Source organism: Hippocampus zosterae, chromosome 5 (assembly GCF_025434085.1).
Source record: "Hippocampus zosterae strain Florida chromosome 5, ASM2543408v3, whole genome shotgun sequence".
Taxonomy (NCBI): domain Eukaryota; kingdom Metazoa; phylum Chordata; class Actinopteri; order Syngnathiformes; family Syngnathidae; genus Hippocampus; species Hippocampus zosterae.
The window spans coordinates 6,919,035-6,938,152 of record NC_067455.1 but is presented as its reverse complement, the minus strand read 5'-3'; the positions used below and the strand labels follow the sequence as shown (position 1 = coordinate 6,938,152).

The 19,118-nt window shown below is 41.6% G+C and overlaps 3 protein-coding genes, 1 long non-coding RNA gene and 1 other non-coding gene across 10 annotated transcripts in view; 1 reads left to right on the top strand and 4 right to left on the bottom strand.

The window, feature by feature from the left end:
• The window catches only part of bbs9 (Bardet-Biedl syndrome 9), an 87,346-nt gene extending 82,948 nt beyond the window's left edge, over nt 1-4,398 (bottom strand). Inside the window, exons 1-4 of one of the 3 annotated variants that reach the window (XM_052066470.1) lie at nt 4,238-4,398; nt 2,317-2,428; nt 2,077-2,233; nt 21-85 (exon numbers count right to left, since the gene is read on the bottom strand). In XM_052066470.1, coding sequence (XP_051922430.1) covers nt 21-85; nt 2,077-2,233; nt 2,317-2,428 — 334 coding nt within the window. In that variant the 5' untranslated portion in view covers nt 4,238-4,398. Of the gene's footprint in view, nt 1-20; nt 86-2,076; nt 2,234-2,316; nt 2,432-4,237 lie in introns of all 3 variants that reach the window. The other 2 variants (XM_052066472.1, XM_052066471.1) reach the window with 2 other exon arrangements.
• A 479-nt stretch (nt 4,399-4,877) lies between these two features.
• Nucleotides 4,878-4,949, bottom strand: trnap-agg (transfer RNA proline (anticodon AGG)). Its single transcript has one exon. It is a non-coding gene; the product is annotated as a tRNA-Pro (tRNA).
• Nucleotides 4,950-5,114: 165 nt separating this feature from the next.
• On the bottom strand, nt 5,115-15,698 carry nt5c3a (5'-nucleotidase, cytosolic IIIA). 2 transcript variants are annotated; one of them, XM_052066497.1, is made up of 8 exons: nt 15,536-15,698; nt 9,455-9,553; nt 9,021-9,090; nt 8,768-8,900; nt 8,019-8,108; nt 7,790-7,952; nt 7,210-7,410; nt 5,115-6,742 (listed from the first exon to the last, which is right to left on the bottom strand). In XM_052066497.1, the coding sequence occupies exons 1-8, from the start codon at nt 15,671-15,673 to the stop codon at nt 6,641-6,643; spliced, it is 996 nt and encodes a 331-aa protein (XP_051922457.1). In that variant the 5' UTR covers nt 15,674-15,698; the 3' UTR covers nt 5,115-6,640. The 2 variants fall into 2 exon arrangements, with proteins under 2 accessions (XP_051922457.1, XP_051922458.1); XM_052066498.1 differs by lacking the exon at nt 15,536-15,698 and adding an exon at nt 10,515-10,930.
• On the top strand, nt 9,554-12,341 carry LOC127601348 (uncharacterized). The gene is made up of 2 exons (XR_007962536.1): nt 9,554-9,676; nt 11,704-12,341. It is a non-coding gene; the product is annotated as an uncharacterized LOC127601348 (long non-coding RNA).
• Nucleotides 15,699-16,175: 477 nt separating the features above from the next.
• On the bottom strand, nt 16,176-18,989 carry dctn3 (dynactin 3 (p22)). Of its 3 annotated transcripts, XR_007962531.1 has the most exons (8): nt 18,802-18,988; nt 18,000-18,084; nt 17,828-17,914; nt 17,654-17,737; nt 17,037-17,095; nt 16,877-16,936; nt 16,550-16,716; nt 16,176-16,502 (listed from the first exon to the last, which is right to left on the bottom strand). XR_007962531.1 is itself a non-coding variant. In XM_052066508.1 (7 exons), exons 1-7 carry the CDS (start codon nt 18,901-18,903, stop codon nt 16,630-16,632), a joined length of 564 nt encoding a protein of 187 aa, XP_051922468.1. In that variant the 5' UTR covers nt 18,904-18,988; the 3' UTR covers nt 16,176-16,629. The 3 variants fall into 3 exon arrangements, 2 of the variants coding, with proteins under 2 accessions (XP_051922468.1, XP_051922470.1); XM_052066508.1 differs by having other exon boundaries at nt 16,176-16,716; XM_052066510.1 differs by lacking the exons at nt 16,877-16,936; nt 17,037-17,095 and having other exon boundaries at nt 16,176-16,716; nt 18,802-18,989.
• Nucleotides 18,990-19,118: the final 129 nt, after the last annotated feature.

The window sequence follows — 19,118 nt, the reverse complement described above, 5'->3', positions numbered from 1 at the left end:
GAGGAGGAGGAGGAAGGTACCCAGAACGGAGTAGACGGACAGCTTCCTGGGGTGAAGTACAGCCAAGTGGAGAAGATCCGAACACCTGGAAACACAACATTATCAGAGCGAGAACACTGCTGTTTAGTATTAACTTAACATGATCTATGTCACAACAAAAGCACAAGTGATTCTAACAAAGAGTGGGAAGATGCTTAAAGGCCTTGTCTCCCGTCAAGTGCACGTTCCCTCAAGTTTAGCATTTGAGGTATTGCGCCATCTTGTGGCATTAGCATATCAAAGAACTATGTTAAAGTGAGTTGAGGAGCTTAATTTAGACCCCAAAAAATACTGCTCCGCCATCATTTGGAAGCATTTTGGTGTTCAGGAACTAGGTTGAGGTGTGTTTCGGGGTTTCATATTTTTTGCCACTATTATGTGGCATTTCGCTGCCAAGGAACCAACTTGAAATTAGTTGAAGAGCTCCATTTAGATTAACTCATTGCTTGGTGGCCACTCTGAAGTGTCGAACTACGATGAAATGGGTGGAGGAGCTTCATTGAGACCAAGTGGCAGAGCTCGATTCTCGTCCTCTGCAAATAAGAATAGCATTGGTTCTACGGGCTGAAGCTTGAACAAATGAACTGTAGCAGATGCAGCCATGACGCGACCTCTCCAGTGACAAGATATTTTTTGATTTTCTCCTGCTAGAACAAAATGTGGTCTTAAGAAAGGGGTGACCACAACGGAAGGGGAAGCCGATCCCAGAAGTGTTCTTTCATCCTGGAAAAGCAAAAAAAAAAAAATCTCTGGGCGGGCCACCGCCTCAGTCTTTATACCGCCAGTATTTATACTCTCCAGCGTCGCCTCCTGACTGCCCGCCGGATTCCCGGGAGGAATTCCGTGTTGGCGAACCGCAACTTAAAGCAAACACCGACGCGACGCTGATGGAAGGAAGGAAGGATTTTTAAAAAGATTTTTCCAAGAGAAAGCTCATATTTCATTTCTGCCAACTGACAAAAGTGAGACAAATAGCGCCACCTGCCTGAAGGATGTAAAGCAAGAGTGGGCAAACTGGTTCTCAGAGGACACGTTTGATTTTTAAAATGGAAGAAGGGGACAGGGCTACCGTAGGTGATGGAAAAAAATGATAAGGTAAAATGCATTTTAAAAAGCTTTAAAACAATTTTTAAGGTTCACATAAAATCAAACAGTTTATTTGAACTTTCTACTTTTTATTTGCATTATTCATAATTAAAGTAGAATAAATGAACACAATAAATATGAAAATATGTTAAATGTACAGTGTATGCAAAATACATTTACTTGTTATTTTAATGGATCAATTAAATCATTTAATGAAAGAAATGAAAAAGAAATAAAACAGGCACAACAGGGCAGTTCATTCATCAATGAGGTAAATTAGAAATTATTCAATGAAAGTTAATCAAACAATTCCTGAATAGCATAATATCACTTGTAGTAAAATGTTTGTTAACACGTTTTGATGAGATAAGAGATCATCGGAGTCTTTCTACCAAATGTCTTTTTCTAGTGGTGGATTTAGTTTGGGTCACGCTTCTCCTGCTCAAGTCGCCGAGTGTAATCCTTGTTTGTGTGTTCGTGGGAGGAAAAGCAAGCTAAAGCTAATTGAAGTGGGATTAACTGGATAAATGTTGCAGTGGTCTCATGAATGACGGCTCCTGCGTATCGCTTTTGTTGTTTTCAAGGTCCTCTTCCCGTGTAGAGTTTTACAAAAGACGTCTCATTTATATACTTCAATTAGAGTTGACGACGCACGAAACACTTTGACTTGCAGCCTTTGAAGTGTTAACAATGAAAACTTCACGATTCTTTCAAACAAGCGTGGCGTAAAGACAAGTCACTCAATCATAAATCTGACGACAACAATAACGCAAACAAAAAAAAAATCTGTGGCTTTATTACTTCAGCTTTTCATGTTGCAGGAAACAATGATATGCAAATCTGCAGAGTGCACTACTTAAGCACTTAATTTATCCAGACAGTAGACAATATAAAAATAAAAAGAACATAAACACTTTCTTTTGCTTCTGTGTAAGTACCAAATCTACTCACGAGACAAACTTCCCCAGCTCGACCTGGACGATGGCGTTCTGGAGGTGGACTTCCAGGAGCTGCGCCTCAGCCGCGCCTTGGCCCGCTTCGTTGGCTTTGGCAGCGTGAGGGGAGAAGATGCGCAGCATGCCCATGTAGCTTCCCACCACCACTTTGTCTGCACAAGAGAACCAAGAGAGAAACTCTTGATATGATGGACGTGACTAAGACCTGAAACTTACATTAGTTCTATTACGTTACCATGTCCCATGGCGCTGTTGTCCACATTTCCAACGCACATGCACCCCTGGTCAAACTCCTCGCCTTCGCCGAGGGCTACCGACCACCAGTCCCGTGCCTTGAATAGAGACATCTGCTTGGGATGAGAAAAGTCTAATTTTTGTCACAAGTAGGTTTGAAAAAGAGAGGAAATAGGGGGGCGGGAGATTTTTAAAATGCCATTTCCCAATGTCCTACGTAAAATTTGATTGAGTCCAACAATGACATAGATCTCCTCTTCAGAGTCACAACTAAAACCATATCACTGTTTGTTGCTTTCGCTATCACGATTGTGTGATGTTACCATGAGAGTCACTTCAGCAAATTGCATTCTGAATTTATGTGAAGATTTAAGACCAGTGACAAGAATAAAATCCTATTTATCATGTGTTGAAAAGAAAAACACTTTTGGAAACATCGTGACTGAAAACATTTAATACTTTGGTTAAAATGGTTACATGGTTTGCATACAAATTAATTATGTCATTACTGTAAGTTTTTGCAAAATACATAATATGTATTTAAGCGGCCCGGTAGTCCAGTGGTTAGCACGTCGGCTTCACAGTGCAGAGGTACCGGGTTCGATTCCAGCTCCGGCCTGTGTGGAGTTTGCATGTTCTCCCCGGGCCTGCGTGGGTTTTCTCCGGGTGCTCCGGTTTCCTCCCACATTCCAAAAACATGCATGGCAGGCTGATTGAACACTAAATTGTCCCTAGGTGTGAGTGTGAGTGCGAATGGTTGTTCGTCTTTGTGTGCCCTGTGATTGGCTGGCAACCAATTCAGGGTGTCCCCCGCCTACTGCCCGGAGACAGCTGGGATCGGCTCCAGCACCCCCCGCGACCCTAGTGAGGATCAAGCGGTTCGGAAGATGAATGAATGAATGAATAAACAATATGTATTTTAAAGATATCATGAATGTATTTAAAAGATATCATGAATAATATAATGAATAAAATGTTATTTTTTGGCCCATTAATGCTGACAACAGTAAAATAAAAAAGTAAAGATGTGAATTACAGGTGTTTCATTTGACTTTTTTTTACAAAACTTTTTCCTTTCGTATTTATTTAACTTCAAAACAGAAAGAAAATTTGGCATAAATCAGCCAATTTGTTTCTGACTATATTTTTGTTGTTTATTATTGTTAATGTGTGTGGGGGGGGGGGGGGGGGGGGAGGAGATCTACAAATGAGCCGATTTTAAACAGATAACAGGAGCCGGCTGATTAATCGTCACGTGGCAGTCAAATAGGTACAAGTGTCACTCAAAAAGTGGCCGCTTCTTGCCAGGGACAGCAGGAGCCAGTGGGGGAACAGCGTGACTTGTCACGTGATCAGCAGAAGCAGCTTTGCTCTCGTCTTAAATGCCAACTGAGCAGGTGCAACCGGTCAACTAATCCAGCAAAATTGCAAATTAAACGTGACATTCATTTTACAATTAATATCCATGAAATCTTGTTTCGTTACATTTCGTCATGTGTTAAATGAAGAAATATCTTATCATGCTCCAAAATACTGTAATGTTTGAATTACAATGTCGTAAACGGACAAAAAGGCTAGTAAACAGGTTTTCTATGGTCTTAAAACACAATTCAATGATTTATAATTACAAATATTCCTTTTCCATCATATTTCGCTCAAAATGTGAGGTGCCAGCATAGATTCCTGTCATCTTTGAAATATCCTGACCAGATATGAGGATTTTAACACATTTCAAGTGTAATTGTTCGCGTTTGGGCACTAAAATAAGTAACGTTAATAAGTTTTGAGGCTCACGCGCTCACTCATCAAGGCGCGTTCACAAATGAATTAGCTCGCGGCTAACCCATTCAGTTTAGCTTGGCCAGCTAATTAGCTAGCCACGCGACTAACGCAGCGTCTAGCGGGTAAACCCGGTTTTTTACCTTTTCTTCACTGATGCGTCCGACAAGACCACAGGTTTATTAAACCCCAAGGTATCAAAAATCACATTTACACTCTTCAAGTCATCGTCTTGTTGTCATGGCATTGACGCTCAAACTGGGGCGAACGTGGCACTTGTGCGCATGTGCGAAAGGTAAATGACAAATGGGAATTGTAGTTCTTTAGTATTCAATCGCAGGGTGAAATACAGTACGAGATAAATTAGGACCACATTACATTAATTAAGCAACAATTTCTTCACTATTCTAAATGTAAATAAATGAAATATTAGTATAGGTAAGGACTTCCCTGCACAATAAATTGACGAACTCACAAAACAGTCTCACTTAAGTGGGGAGAGCGGCCAGTCGTGCGCAAGCGCGAAAGACAGCTGCATGATGGGAAATTGAGTCTTTGTTTTAAGACTACAGTTGACGAAACGAGTCAGGGATTTTGGAAGTCAAATTACGATTTTTGCACCTTCAAAAAGAAACGTAACACTGAATAAATTATCTTAACTGCACTAGATACAATGTTGTGTGGTCATACAACTGTAAATAATGATAGTTGTAGTGAGACAGATTGAGATGAATGTGATTTATCTGAACATGCATTAAAATTTGTAAAACTAAACCAAAAGTTGGGCTCGTCCGGGATTTGAACCCGGGACCTCTCGCACCCTAAGCGAGAATCATACCCCTAGACCAACGAGCCACACGTATATCTAAAACATATTTTTTCTTTTTCAAGAGTACCCCTGCCACGTCAAACTGATTACTCGTATTTTTTTGCGTTTTGCTACCGCCTACTGGCCATTGTAGTAAATTGCAACCCCTTTCAAAAACCCAGCTGTTCTTCACACAGTCAAGTAACATGTTCTTATAACACAATGCTGTATTTCATTTCCAATTCATATGATCACAGAGAAAAAAATCTGCTTAGAAAAATAAAATACAGGATTCTACTTTTGGAAACATTTCCACACAAGGTCCACAGATACAGTATGAAATTATTCCGTTTCAATTACATATATGGAAATAGATTTGTTTCCTTCCATTTCTTTGTTGAGAAAAGGCAACATGCAGGTGATAGCAGCACGTGTAAAACACATCAGAGATGTTGAGGAAAAAAATGGGGGTGAGGGGACCAATGACATTTCCGGCATGTAAAACACTCTGACTTTGGTGTGATTTTCTGTTTCAGCGTAGCACGGAGCTCTGACCACTCTCAAGCAAACTAGAAAATAGAGAATAAAGTGATTCTTCTTCTAAGCAAAGCGGGCTTTAAAAGGCTTGAATAAAAGTTAAACATGGCTTTTTTTCTTTGTTTGTTTTATACATCATACGTCCACTGACTAAAACATGTGCACACGTCTACTAAAGATATTCACCCCTAATTTAAAGTGCATTTCCTCAAATCACATCCTCCCAAAGTGAATCAGGGACCTCTACTGGCATTTCCATGATAATCATGTTCAAATGTCCGCTTGCTTCTTCCTGGTCCAGTACATGCACGTACGTGTTCTTCGGTACACAAAGACACCCATACTGAAAAAATAACGTTGTATATAGTGTCCCCCGCTATATCTGGGTTCATCGCTCACGCCCCCACTACAATATCACAAATTGTGAAGCAAAGGTTGTCACTGTACTGTTCTTCCCAGTTATATATACTTTTTAACTTTAGAGTTTAATTCTTTAGTTTGGGGTCAGTGTCATAGTAAAGCTCAACAGGTGTGTCAGAAACCAATTTTGATTTTGATTTTGAAGCAAGCAGGGTTTGCCTCCTATTTATGGAACTGTGCGAGCAGCGTAGCCTTCTTTTCCTTTCTTCAAAGTGATGTTATACAACAGCCTCCCATTTCCTGACAGTACGAGAGTGAGAACAGGCGCTCAGGCATACTTTGAAGTGTTTTACTGTTCTCTATGCTCGTTTTGGATGTGTTGCTGCTCCGAGTGTGTTGAAAAAGCAGTTTTTGCAGATGTTTACCTTTTGCGGGTGGATTTGGAACGTATCCAACCGAGATAGATGCTATACAGAAAACCCCCGTTATTCATGTGGGTTCGGGGCCAAGCACGACTGTGAATATTAAAAATCCATTCATGATGATTGCTTGATTATTGGGTTGGAATAAAAGCCATAGCGGGGGTTTCAAAACATCACGGTGATTAGTAGAAAAAAAAAAAACAGGTGACTTCACGAATGCCCAACTGCAAATTTGTGGCGGTTCACTGTCCTGCGATGTGATGCTGCTGTGCACAAGATTGAGTGCGAGTTTGACACAAGACCAAAAAGAAGTTGAAGAGTACTGCACATTTAAAAATGTCCAATCGGACACGTACAAAGGCGTGGAAGCAGGCGTTGGGGTAAAGAGGAGGTCCAGTGGTAGTGGTAGGAGGAGCAAGTTATAGGACCTTCTGGAGGATAGAGTTGGGCACTTCCAGGGTCTCATCCTTTACCAGGACGATGTCGTAAGAGTCCAAGTATTTGTCCAGACGCTCCTCCACCTGAAAATGATCATGTATAATGATAATCCGGGTCATTGCACCAACTGAAAAGTCATTTTATCTTTAATGCTCGCAACATAAACTAACAGTAACTACCGGAAGACTGTATATTCTCAGCTGAATTATTTAACTGATGCCAGAAAGACCGAAAGGCCGTGGAACCTTATTCTGCCAGATGCGCAAGAAGGCTTAATTTGTCCAAAATGGTTCCTTCTCTTACACGTTCTCTGACGCTCGCACGCAGGAGGGTGACCCTGCCTAGCCCATGTGACAATGTGTGACTCGATGGTCTTAACTGTGAAGGGTGCAGATAGGTAGGAAGCTGCGGAGCCAAGAAAAAGGTCACAGCGACACAATGGCCTAATTTAAGTCATATATCTACATATGTGCTAAGGAGGCATTATCTAACAGGACACAAGATTGCACGTTATCAATAATCAGGGTCAGTTCCGACATTGGTGACGTACCTTGTCGTTGAGGAAGCCGACCTTGAGAATGTTTTCCACGTTGGGTACGCCGTCAGCCATGCTGAGGTCGCCCAGCGAGTCTCCCATCAGGATGATGTTACAGTTTTCCTTCAGCTGCTTGAAGTAGTCAGTGTTGCGAAGGGCGCCATCGTGCTTGTTGTACACGTGGATCAGCTCCCCTTTGAAGCCCCGCACGACGCCCTGCAATCAACCCCGCAGGTAAAATAGTCAAAAATACTATCATTTTTTTTTCCATCTTTGAGCACGATATTGTAATATAGTGTTGTTCATAATGTTTTTCAGATGGTCTGTCAAATAGTGTGCTAAACATGCACTAAATAAGATAAGATAAGATAAGATAAGATAAGATAAGATAAGATATCCTTTATTCGTCCCACACTGGGGAAATTTACAGCCTCCAGCAGCAAGAATGTATGTAGAAAGAAGAAAGATTATGATTGTTTTATCATGTTTATATATGTTTATGATGTTTTAAATAATACAAAGTATTGTGCGGAAACAATACAGTATAGGCATGAAAGGCATTTCGTAAGTGAAAGTGTCATTTTAAAGAACTCACGTTGTCGTCAAAGTCCATAAAGTTGGACACCACCTTGACGTTAGGGTGGTAGACACCCGCCTGGCGGATGATCTCCTCCAGGACGTCCCCCAGTCCGGCAGAGAAGATGAACACGGGCACGTCGTGCTGGTGCAGGCGGTCGAAGAACTGCTCAAAGCCTTCCCTGGCAAATTAACAGAAAAAGCATTTTATTATTCTTTTTTTTTTTTGTGTAGGTTTCGATTGGTACCTGAGTGCAGCGTCAGACTCTCGCACCACTTGAGGCAGTTTGTCCTTCTCTAACCTCTGCTCCACCAAAAGTGTGTGAGATTTGAAATACCTGAAAACAGACATGCAGAACATCAAATAAGGTCAAGAAACTATATTACAGTGATAAAATATTAAATATATATATAGTACATTGGATGGACGTTCATACGAGGCAAATATGCTACATTAAAGGTGTTTAAACATGAAATACGGTAATAGTGTAAGTTAAATATATATTCGGGACAATAAAATAATTAGGGATGGGCGATGTGAAGGATCCGGTTAGCAGCCACCAATGCATAAGGAAAAAAAAAAAAAAAAAAAAGAACATTCTGACATCAAATAAGTCTTTCATGCCAGTAGTTGGGTCTCTATTCATAATTATCTGTAATTGTGTTAATTGAAATTGTAGGTATCCCTAAGTACTGGCATTGACCATCCGTAAAAATAATTAGCATCATGTAAAATAAGATAATTTTGATGTAAATGTACAACATCAGAGATGCATATCGCCACTATCTCAAGAAAAGCACGCAGGCCCATTACAATATACAACTAAATAAATACATACCTGTACATAAATAAACAAACAAAACTTTTACGGGATATTATGTCCGTGCATCAAAAATAGCAGATAATAGAAAAAGTTTAAATATCAGCTATATGAGATATTGGTGAATTGTGAGAGTCGAAGCATCCGGCGTGAGTCCGGCCAGCAAAGCAGCTCACCACTCAACCATGAAGGGGTACTTCTCCTCCATGGTGAGGTGTGGGTCGATCTCGATGGGGTAGTACTTGTTCTTGAGCTGCAGTAGCTTCTCGCGACACTCTTCCGTCACCAGGCTGCAGTTGTCGATGATGTCTGGGAGCAAGAACGCGCGCGCGCACACACACACACACACAAACACACACACACACACACACGTGTTGAAACGACGCGCTCCAGCTGTGATTGGTGAGTTCTATTACCATGTGGACTCACTGTGGCACGTCGGACAGCGTTTGCCATTGATGGCAAACTTGCTTAGCGTCATGTCGAAGTCAGTGATGATCTGCGGTGGACAATGGCACAAGTAAATCACTAAGGCGGGCCACGCACATATTGACGGTTCAGCCGATTTTGAGATGGTGGATTTGCATATTTCATTTTGAAAGGATACCGCTGTTGGGGTTTTGGCTGTGGTGAAAGGGTTTCGTTCACCATTTGAGGTCACTCATACCTCAAGGCATCATTGTGTGTGTGTGTGTGTGTGTGTGTGTGTGTGTGTGTGTGTGTGTGTGTGTATGTGTGTGTGTGTGTGTGTGTGTGTGTGTGTGTACAGCGTACACCAGGCTGAAGCCAAGTGGAGTCGTGACTGTACATGTTTCATGCTGCAATTGCAAATAGTCACCAGCGGGTGTCAGTGTCGCACCCACCTGAAGTTTGGAGGCTCCACCCTTGATGAGGCCACAGATGATTTGCTCCACCCTCTCAGGGTCCCTCATGTGGACCGTCTTCTTCTCGAACTGAGGCATCTGAAAGCAGGACAGCAGGCGACATTACTGGAGATGACACGACAGGTTTGAAACTAACTGCGCACGTCTCGCCTTTGAATATGTTGTGAACGAAACAGGGAAGAGGAGGAGGCTCATGAGGAGGTATGTTGGAGGACATATCCTGTCTTGACTTTCAGTAAATTTAATAAACTCAAAAACGCACCCCCAAATCGTCACTGTGGGGTCAAAAAAGTGAATGTCTTTTTTTTGGCAAACCAATACTATCTGTCATTCCTCACGTTGTTTTGTGCAATATTAACCAATTTAAGCGTTGAAATAGCTTGAGCGTAAATCCATTAACTATCTGGACAGACTCCACCTCTTCCTCACTCTGAGAGAGTCATATTGCATTCTGTCACCTCAAGATTGAAAGTCCACTTTTTTTTAGACAATGACAGGAAAACAACATGCTATATACATTTGAGTAAGTCTGTTTTGTTGAAAACGGGTAACTGTGCAAGCCTTCGGTGCAGAAGGAAGATGGTCTGGCAAGAAGGTCAGTTTTCATGCAGCTTTGTTTCTGCTGTTGAGTCAGCTTCCTATCATCCTATTTTTTTGCATCACTCATGGCTTTTGGTTCATTGAAAAAGAGTTTGGGAAGATGATGTCAATATAGTCGTTTGTTTTTGTGATGCATTTAAGGCTTCGAGCACAGCGTGAGCACAGACTGTTGATATTCTACCACTGTAATCAATGATAGCAAAATTTTATTTTATATGTGTGTATTCAATTAGCACATGGACATTATTTTGTGGCGGTGTTGGTACCAGCCAGTCCAAAACGCATCAAAGTTTTTCATGTGCTAAAAGGGTGAGTTTTTAAGGTATAATGAAGCTCTCAAAACTAAATTGCAGGAATAATACAATAACATGATATGGACTCGGTATACACTCAAGAGTGACGGTTGACACACATTCACACATGCACACTTAAAACTTACCGGGGCTGTGTCGTCTGCGGAAAACAAAAGTGAAGAAAAGAATGTGTGGCTGAAGAGCCTTTTTATAGTCGTAGACTAGAGGGCGGGACGTGCAGAGCACGAGACCCCTCCCACGCACACACACTCAACAGCTAATTCGTGTCAACACCCATGCACAAGCACACACACTGGCGACTATTAATAGAGGGAATACAAAGCCGCTGGAGGAGGAAAAAAAAGTTTGCAATCTGCCCTTGTTGTCATGTTACCTTTGACTTTCCAGTCAATGAGAGCATCTGCTGAACACACACAATTTGAACAGACGCGCACCGCGCCGGTGAGAAATAAATTGCACGGGGACGAAAGGCCACCCGGGATTAAGGGTCATTGTGTTGAATCTCATTATAGACACACATGCACACCCGCGTGGTGCTGATTCACTCACTTGACGAGAACAAGACACTTATCTTGCACAGTAAATGTGAACAAGCGCGGATACACCTGCGTACATGGACAAAAAACATGCACAAATGCATGCAATGTGTAGTGTACGTACACACACACACACACACACACACACGCCCACAGATACATATGGATCCACACACCAGTAGATGGGTCAGGTTGAGCAGGTTCCCGTCATCCTTAATTTCAGCGTGTTTAATTAAGTGCGAGGTGCCTCTGGGCTTGAAATGGTCCAACGGGACTCGTGTCATCGAGCCTTTACTCAACTTTTATATCGGATGGACAAACACCATCAATGTAATACAACAAATCAACGATATCTTGAGTATGGTCAGTACAATCTTCCCTTCTTACACCACGCCTCTACGACCCACATCTTAAAGGACACAGACACGCTTTTAGATACAGTATTTTCTATGCAAATCACATATGCTATTTACTTTTTTTGGTTATTAAAATGTGTTAAAAAAAAGGTTTTAAAAAGTGTTTTAAAAGGTTTTACATGTGCTTTAATGTTTACATGTGTTTAAGCATGTAAACATTTAATAAAACAATCCATCTATCCGTGTTCCAATCTGCTTGTCCTCACAAGGGTCGCGGGGGGTGCTGGAACCTATTCCAGTTGTCTTCGGGCAATGGGTGGGGGCACCCTGAACTGGTTGCCAGCCAGTCGCAGGGCACACACAGGAGAACAACCATCCGCGCTCACACCCACACCTAGGGACAATTTGGAGTGTTCAATCAGCCTTCCATGCATGTTTTTGGAATGTGGGAGGAAACCGGAGTACCCAGAGAAAACCCACCAAGACACTTGCAAACTCCACACAGGAAAGCTCGAGTCGGAATCGGACCCTGCACGTCTGCACTGTGACGCGGAAGTGCTAGCCAGTTGACCACCCTGCTAGGTAAAACGATTTAAAATATATATACAGGTATATATCGTGTCTACATTGTAGATCTGTAACTTTATTTTTCATGCATGTCCCAATTGGGTGTCTTTGCACATGCAGGAATAAGAATTCTGGTGCTTTTAATGGCGCTAACATACACAAACAAGAGTACTACTGCTGCTTTACATGTCCAACAAACGCACAACAACGATAACAACAAAAAAAAGCACATCATGCTGAAGAGTCATTCTCGAGTTGCAGCTGTGGTAGTGTCGGCCGACCTCACTTGCGTGACAAGGATACGAGTGCAACCCGAGAGGAATGTTTCACATAAGTTGCACGCGTCCCGTCAGTGAAACAAATAAGTAGGTCAAAGCTCTCGAGTTACATCAAAACAACATACATAAAACATATTGTATCAGCCTGTTTTTCCTTGTACGGCTGTTTAGAATAAGAACACTGTGTACTCACATGCTTTTCAATTCAATTCTCATTTGTGCTTATCTGCATCGGAAAGCTCCAGGAGGCTTTAAGTTCAAGAGGAACATAAACTTTATGGCACTAACTCGCATGTGAGCGCCTATTCACGCACTCCTGTTCAGAGCATGTCCACAAACGAGACAATAGTTCCGATATTGTTGAGCCGATACAACATGAATAAAATATCCACAAAAAAGGGCATTTATGAGGCTGTCTTGACATTTCAGTGGTGCGCAAGGAATTTAGGAATATGGTCGGATGTCACGCGAGGATAGCTAGAAAGATTAGGGCCATGCTGAAACAGACCCCCATAAAAAATAGTAGCAATAAATAAGTACATAGTCACTGGAAAACACGTAACGTTTCAAAAAAGGTTCAAATTGAATTAAAGGAATTTACACTGAACCCTCACGTATTCGATGCTCGACATCCGCAGATTTATACGTTCCCAGATTTGTTTTCATTGTGACCTTTCTAAATGTTTTTTGTTATGGAAAACACTGACTGGCACATTTCAAGAATTTGGGGGTAAAAAAAAATCCGAAAAAATGTTCAATCCATTTGGATACAACTTTATTGTCAAATCCAAATCCATAGCTTTTTCTTTTGCAAAAAAATGACTATTCTGGCAACTTAGTTGTTACTCTTAGTCATCTTTAGAAAGTATGCATTACACTCCCCCTGGTGGCCAAGGACGTACACAGCAGGAGACCTATTAAATTCTCCACATTCCATTTAATAACGTTACAATTGTGATTTATATGTGTGTGTGTGTGTGTGTGTGTGTGTGTGTGTGTGTGTGTGTGTGTGTGTGTGTGTGTGTGTGTGTGTGTGTGACAACACTGTAGAGTTTAATTTTGTTGTGACTACATAGTTTTCCACTGTATAGAAATTACTATAAAGTACATTAGGAATGAGCGAATGATTCTCAATACAATCAGTGTGTCTTTGTGAAAATGAGGTTAAAATCATGCAGACGTGGGAATATATCTGCGGTGCAAAGGCTTTCAACGTTGCGCCGCAAGAAAGCCCTTCCGGTTGCCATGGTGATAGCCATCTGTTGCTACTGATAGGAGGAGAAGGAGGGGGAAGAAGGGGCATGCTCAGAGCTCGGAATATTCGATTCGACAAACTTCCTGATGGCAGCATGCACAATTGTGCAAGCAGCACCTTCAGCTAGTGGCAAGAGCATTTGCCGCTCGTGGAAAGGGTTAAATATGATCATGACACCCCCTAATTTATTTGTAAAAGTGAATGGCAATGTGTGTACATGTCTGAACGTAGCTTGAAAGATACTACATAAAAATGAAGTATGTTTCAAGCTTTTTTTGGTTTGTTTTTAAGTGCCAGTGTTTCCTCGTACTGGGAGGTGTTCATTTCCTTGCCATGTCTTTTTTAATATTGCTCATCAGTGTATGTGTGCGTGTATGATATGTATCGTGTATGTTGGGGGAAGTGGGAGGGTCCTCTTTTTATGTTGTGTATTTGATGTTTTAATTGCACAGCATTTTTAATGCATGAAATGTATGAAAGATGTTGTATAAATGAAGTATGATTGATTGATTGACTGATATAGCAAGTGACCATAAAAAAGACGTTTTTTTAGGTGGATGCAGCACTTCATCACTAAGGAATTACTTTGTAATGCATTCATGTTTTTATTTTCTTATTGTGAGGCCCAAACATGATGCAAGCCACATAATCAGTGAAACAATGTGCGTCCTTGCTTTGTGTTGTTTGTCTTTCATGTGTGTCTTTTGTTGGTTTTGTTCCCAAGTGCTGATACCGGCCAGAGGGACGCTGGTGATTCGCCGATGACTGGAATGCAAAGTTCAACTTTTAAGTGACAGGGCGGAGCCGTAACGAATACCTCTTACATGAATCATATTTGAACATACAGTACAGGAGGGGGGCAGGCCTGCAGCTACATGTAAATCTTAAGTGAAAATTTCTTCTATGTACACTGTCAACTAACCTACAGGAACATCAAATGTGGTCTCAAATATAGTCGTGTTAGCCCTGATACGTTATACAATAGGCACACCAAGACAATGTAACGCAGGGGTGTCCAAAGTGCAGCACAGGGCCCACTTGAGACTCACTGCTTTTTTTGTGTGCTATTCTTTTTCAATATCAAAGCGGTCCGTAAATTCTTCATGTTTTTCCGCCTTGGGCTGATCTCGTAAGATGCTCCATTATCACATGTGCCTGTGATCACACTGAAAGTTGCTTTAAATGCTTACAAGAGAGGCTCACTATATTACAAACAGCTTTCACCATCTCAGATCTCATATGATTGTGCAAGTAAAAACACTTGAGGATGCCGTTATTAGACGGGACCCCCACAAGCCACTGATTCCTGCGAGGACTTGCATTATTACATGCATGCCTGACATTTGAAGCGGTATCAACCGAATGGCAAGAGTGAAAACCGGGGTTTCACTTCGTCTCACACAAAAACACTTTTCTGGTTGTGGGAACCGAAAAGCTAGCTGCCAGTGACCTCTAAAACAGCTGCTCTTGCTGTTGTTGGGGGTCATTCACGCGTGCGTGGAACAACACAAAAGTCACTATTGTTAAGGAAACGACACCACCTCCCGTCTCCTTCAAAATAAATTTAAAGATTCTCTTATGTATGTGATTGTATCTTGGGATTCACTTATGGCAGGGGTGCCCAAAATTTTGGATCAAAGATCTACTTTTCGATCAACTAACCTCACGGGATCTACCCTTACCGGCGCGCGCACGCACACACACACACACAAATTTAAGATTTACCTGCTTTATTTTATTTTTTAAATATTTTTTTTGTGAAAATGAGACTGATAAGATGATTAGTGTGCAGTGTATATTAACACGAAAAATATGTTACTAACATGTACAAAGACACACAAATGGTTGTTTGTTTTTTTTCTTCTCGACACTCCTCGGATCTACTTGGGACCTGTCTTAGATCTACCGACAGATCAGGATCTACCTAACGGGCATCCCTGACTTATGGTCATTGGGGGAACTCAGTTTTTACATAGAAAAACTTTAATTTCATCGGATAAACATGGGCATCTCGCTAGAACAGCTGTGAAAAATATAATAATGTTTTATTGTGAAGACAAGTAACGGCGATTCCCTGATATTTCTCGCGTCTGCTTGCAGCTAGCTTGTCGCTCACCATGTCGCATGTCGTCGTACCGTAGCTTCTAAACTCACCATTTCAATGATTCTCGTCTTCTTTCCCGCTCGTTTCTTCTTGGCCACGATGTACTGGGCCAGAACCACGCCGCCGAACAGGGCGCACACGCTCGCGCTGGCTGCGGCACCCACTTTAACGACGGCAGTCCTGTCCATTGCGGCACGCTCGGAGGTCCGCCGCCGTCGCCGACAGGAAATTCTCGTGTGAAGTTCCATTCCGGGTTTGGTGACGTCACTGACGGCAATGCGGAGTTCCCGCCGTGCCGATCGTCTCACTTGGCTCGCATTGCGTCATGCTTGTAAATTTACATTAAATGTTTTTTTAACCACAAGAAAATATTATTGTTTTAAATGCTGAAAAAGAAAAATACACATTGGCGAATCCGTGAGTGCCAAACCCCGACTATGCGTGGGTCCCTTCCATTCATTTTAACTTTGTACACACCTTCAAAAACAAAAAAACATTCTCACTCAAGTACCTTCAGTAAAAAGGCATAAGTGACTATCCTCAGAGGAATCCATCCACCATTTTCAACCAATCTCTCACTGCCTGCACACAAGTCAGGCAGTGTACCACTACACAATCAGCAACTACCCTCAGAGGAATGCAAGCTCACATTACAGGGTTGGTGAAATTCAGAAGTCATCCACACAGAAATATTGTAGTCCAATAAAAACATTTTATTAGATTGCCTGCAGTCATGTTTTGACATTTTGAAACAAACACAGAGGCATTGATATCATGTCAGGAGACAAAGCAGAAAGGAAAATGTGTTGAGTACAGGTCAGGCGCTCAAAGTCTGATGACTCAACTCACAGGAGACAAGCTGGAAAATCTATGGAAAATCTAATTTACGACAAGAGTAGCATGTGTGCAAATAAATAAGAGCAGGGTGACTCTGAGCTGTCTCATGAGAGGAAAATCCTCCAGACGAGTGTTCAACAGTCATGCGACTTCTGTCCGTCCATGCCCCCCACCCCCAGCCTAGCAACTCAACAATCCCAGAACTGGTTTGTTGTTTGTGCAGTTACAAAGCCACACAAATTGAAGTTCGTCCACACTCCATCACCATCCTCCTCCTCATCATCACCATCATCATCACGAATGGGGGTTACTCTACAGGCCGGAGGCCCTTGGCCTCCTCCAGCTTCCTCAGGCTCTCGTCCCACTGGGTGAACTGCTTGGACAGCAGGAACATCTGAAAACCCAAAGACCCGGTTCAATAAAATGGATTCACTCAAATGAATATATCCAACTGCAATAGACAATTTTACTGTCTCAGTTGTTATGCTACATTATGCACATTTTTTAGCTTGGGTTACTGCTCTATTGTTTTTCTGCAACATTTGTATCAGTACCATTTTGTTGTATTCCTCAAAAAGCTTCTTGACTTCCAGGGACTGACCATCCGTCTGGTCCTGAAAGAGAGCAGACACTGAGGTCTTTACAGGTGGAAACCAAATAAACCAAACCAAAGGAATGAGCGGCACCCTGCAGAAGGCATGCAGTATATTTTACCTGCTGTTTGATGTGAATTTGGGAGAGACGTTGGAGCTTGGTGGTGTGCTCAGGAACATCTTGAAGCAACCACAAAAACACTTCAGTACAGACAGGATTTCACCGCTATATGGCCCTCCGTAGTTATTGGTACCCCTGGTTAAGACTTGTTTTTTAGTTTTTAAGCATCCTTAAGAAGCAAATGAACTTGATTTAAGGGCGATGTTGTGTTGTTGACATCAGTGGCAATAGTTTGTGATGGCAATATCAGGTGGCCCCACCTACAAGCGTGAATACGTGTCAAGAGAGCGTCAGGCATCCCTTTGCTACATTCTGCTGGGAACGACTTCAAAATAAAAGCATTCCAAGGATTTTATCATAGTTACTTGGTAAGGGAAGGCTTATTTTGAAGTCGACCTTCACGTCATGTTGACAGCGTGTTACTGTCATGCATCGCATGACCCAGTGTTGCTGTGGTTAGCGTGACTTATTTTTCCTTACAGTGCACACTAAATATCGGATAGCCGAGAAAATACCGTGAGCATTCTTTTAACTGTTACTCGAATTACTTGAGGACTTGTTAAACTGGGGCTAACATTATTAATCACATTCTGACATGACAACCAAACTGGATTAACCTCGAATGTAGGTGCTCTCCAGCAGCGGTTGTAGGTTGTTGGCCTGCTCCAGCAAAGCAGCCTGTGAAAGCAGGAAGTCCTCCTCTGAAGGCACAGTCACATCAACATGATAGTTAAAATATCCAACATATCTAAGTCAACATAATTCAGCATCTGTTTTGTTGCATTTCTCACCTGCAAGGATGAATTCCAGCTTCATAGAGTCGGGCAGAGCCATGTGGTCGGTGAACTGGGGGTCCAGGTACTTCATCAGGTCCTCAACTGCGCCAATACATAAATAGGTCATCAGAACGGAGTAGGCTTAAAAAAGGCGAAATTGTTTTATAATCGAGGCTGTATGACTCACTCTTCTTGTGCAAGATCTTCACTCGCTCCCTCTTGTTGGCTGTATTGGTCAAGCCAGCCTGAATTCTTGCTAAGGACTCTGCACACTGCAAAACAGACGACATTCATGACATCATTAGTTTGGTTTGTTTGTTTATTGAACATAAAACATATACAGTAATAATTTGACAGAAAATAAGGTAGATAAAAAAGTAAAAGAAAGAAATCAGTCTTCATTCAACACAGTTATTATGTTACTGATAGTAAGACCAAAAACATGTTAGCTGGATCTACAAATGAACGTGGAATGAATACTATTTCAAAACCACCGTTTTTAATCTCGATATTAATCAATTACAAGAAAGCACAAACCACACAGAAAGCGCTCACTGTAACAAGGGCTGAGGATGTTGGATCATATGACACAAAGATTGCCTCAAGCTACAGATGTGCCAACTTTGCTTTTGTATGTTAAGTTGTATCGAAAATGTAAACTTTCAACTATACGATCTATACCTTAACACTAATTTAAATCCACCTCGAAAAATTATAAACAACTCAAACTGTCCAAATCCATTCAAAAAGGCCAGCTAAATTTAACGTAGCTTGACATTGGTTATGAGCATATTGCTACCATGACATTAAGTAAGTCAGTACTAAATAACACGCCAAAATACAAATAATACACGACTGAATTACTGTACACTGAATCGGGTAAACATCGGTCAGTGGGGAGGAACTCGGCTATTGTTAGCTTTGCTAGGCTGGCAGCACGTTAGCTTCTTAGCTCGACCACACCTATAAATGTAAACCTGAAAACGAACCTTTAACGGTTTCGAACTTTTATTCCTTCTGTCTCCATATATTCGATTCTCCAGTGCCTGAAGGCGCACCTCCACGTTATCAACCGCCGCTTTCTTGTCCATTTTGGAAGCTTTTTAAAATTGGACGGACAAAAAAACCACCCAAACAGCCCTCGCTTGCTTACGTATTTAATGTGCGTCAACGCATTTTAATGACGATCTTTCTAGTAAGATTTTAATAATGAGATATAAATATTCGAAGCGTATGTAATATTTAATAAAAGACCAACATATGCTCTATAAAATGAAATATGTATATATTATTCCTATTAAATAAA

Bases quoted from the DNA above. Each gene is read 5' to 3' on its own strand.
- nt5c3a (XM_052066497.1), bottom strand. From the start codon at position 15,673: ATGGACAGGACTGCCGTCGTTAAAGTGGGTGCCGCAGCCAGCGCGAGC. The intron at 8,901-9,020 runs GTGAGTCCACAT...TCTTGCTCCCAG, and splicing joins ACGCTGTCCGACGTGCCACA to ACATCATCGACAACTGCAGC. The intron at 6,743-7,209 runs GTACGTCACCAA...GATCATTTTCAG, and splicing joins TCGGCTTCCTCAACGACAAG to GTGGAGGAGCGTCTGGACAA.
- dctn3 (XM_052066510.1), bottom strand. From the start codon at position 18,903: ATGGACAAGAAAGCGGCGGTTGATAACGTGGAGGTGCGCCTTCAGGCA. The intron at 18,085-18,801 runs GTTCGTTTTCAG...TCTGTTTTGCAG, and splicing joins AAAGTTCGAAACCGTTAAAG to TGTGCAGAGTCCTTAGCAAG. The intron at 16,717-17,653 runs GTTAATCCAGTT...TTGGGTTTTCAG, and splicing joins GGAGAGCACCTACATTCGAG to ATGTTCCTGCTGTCCAAGCA.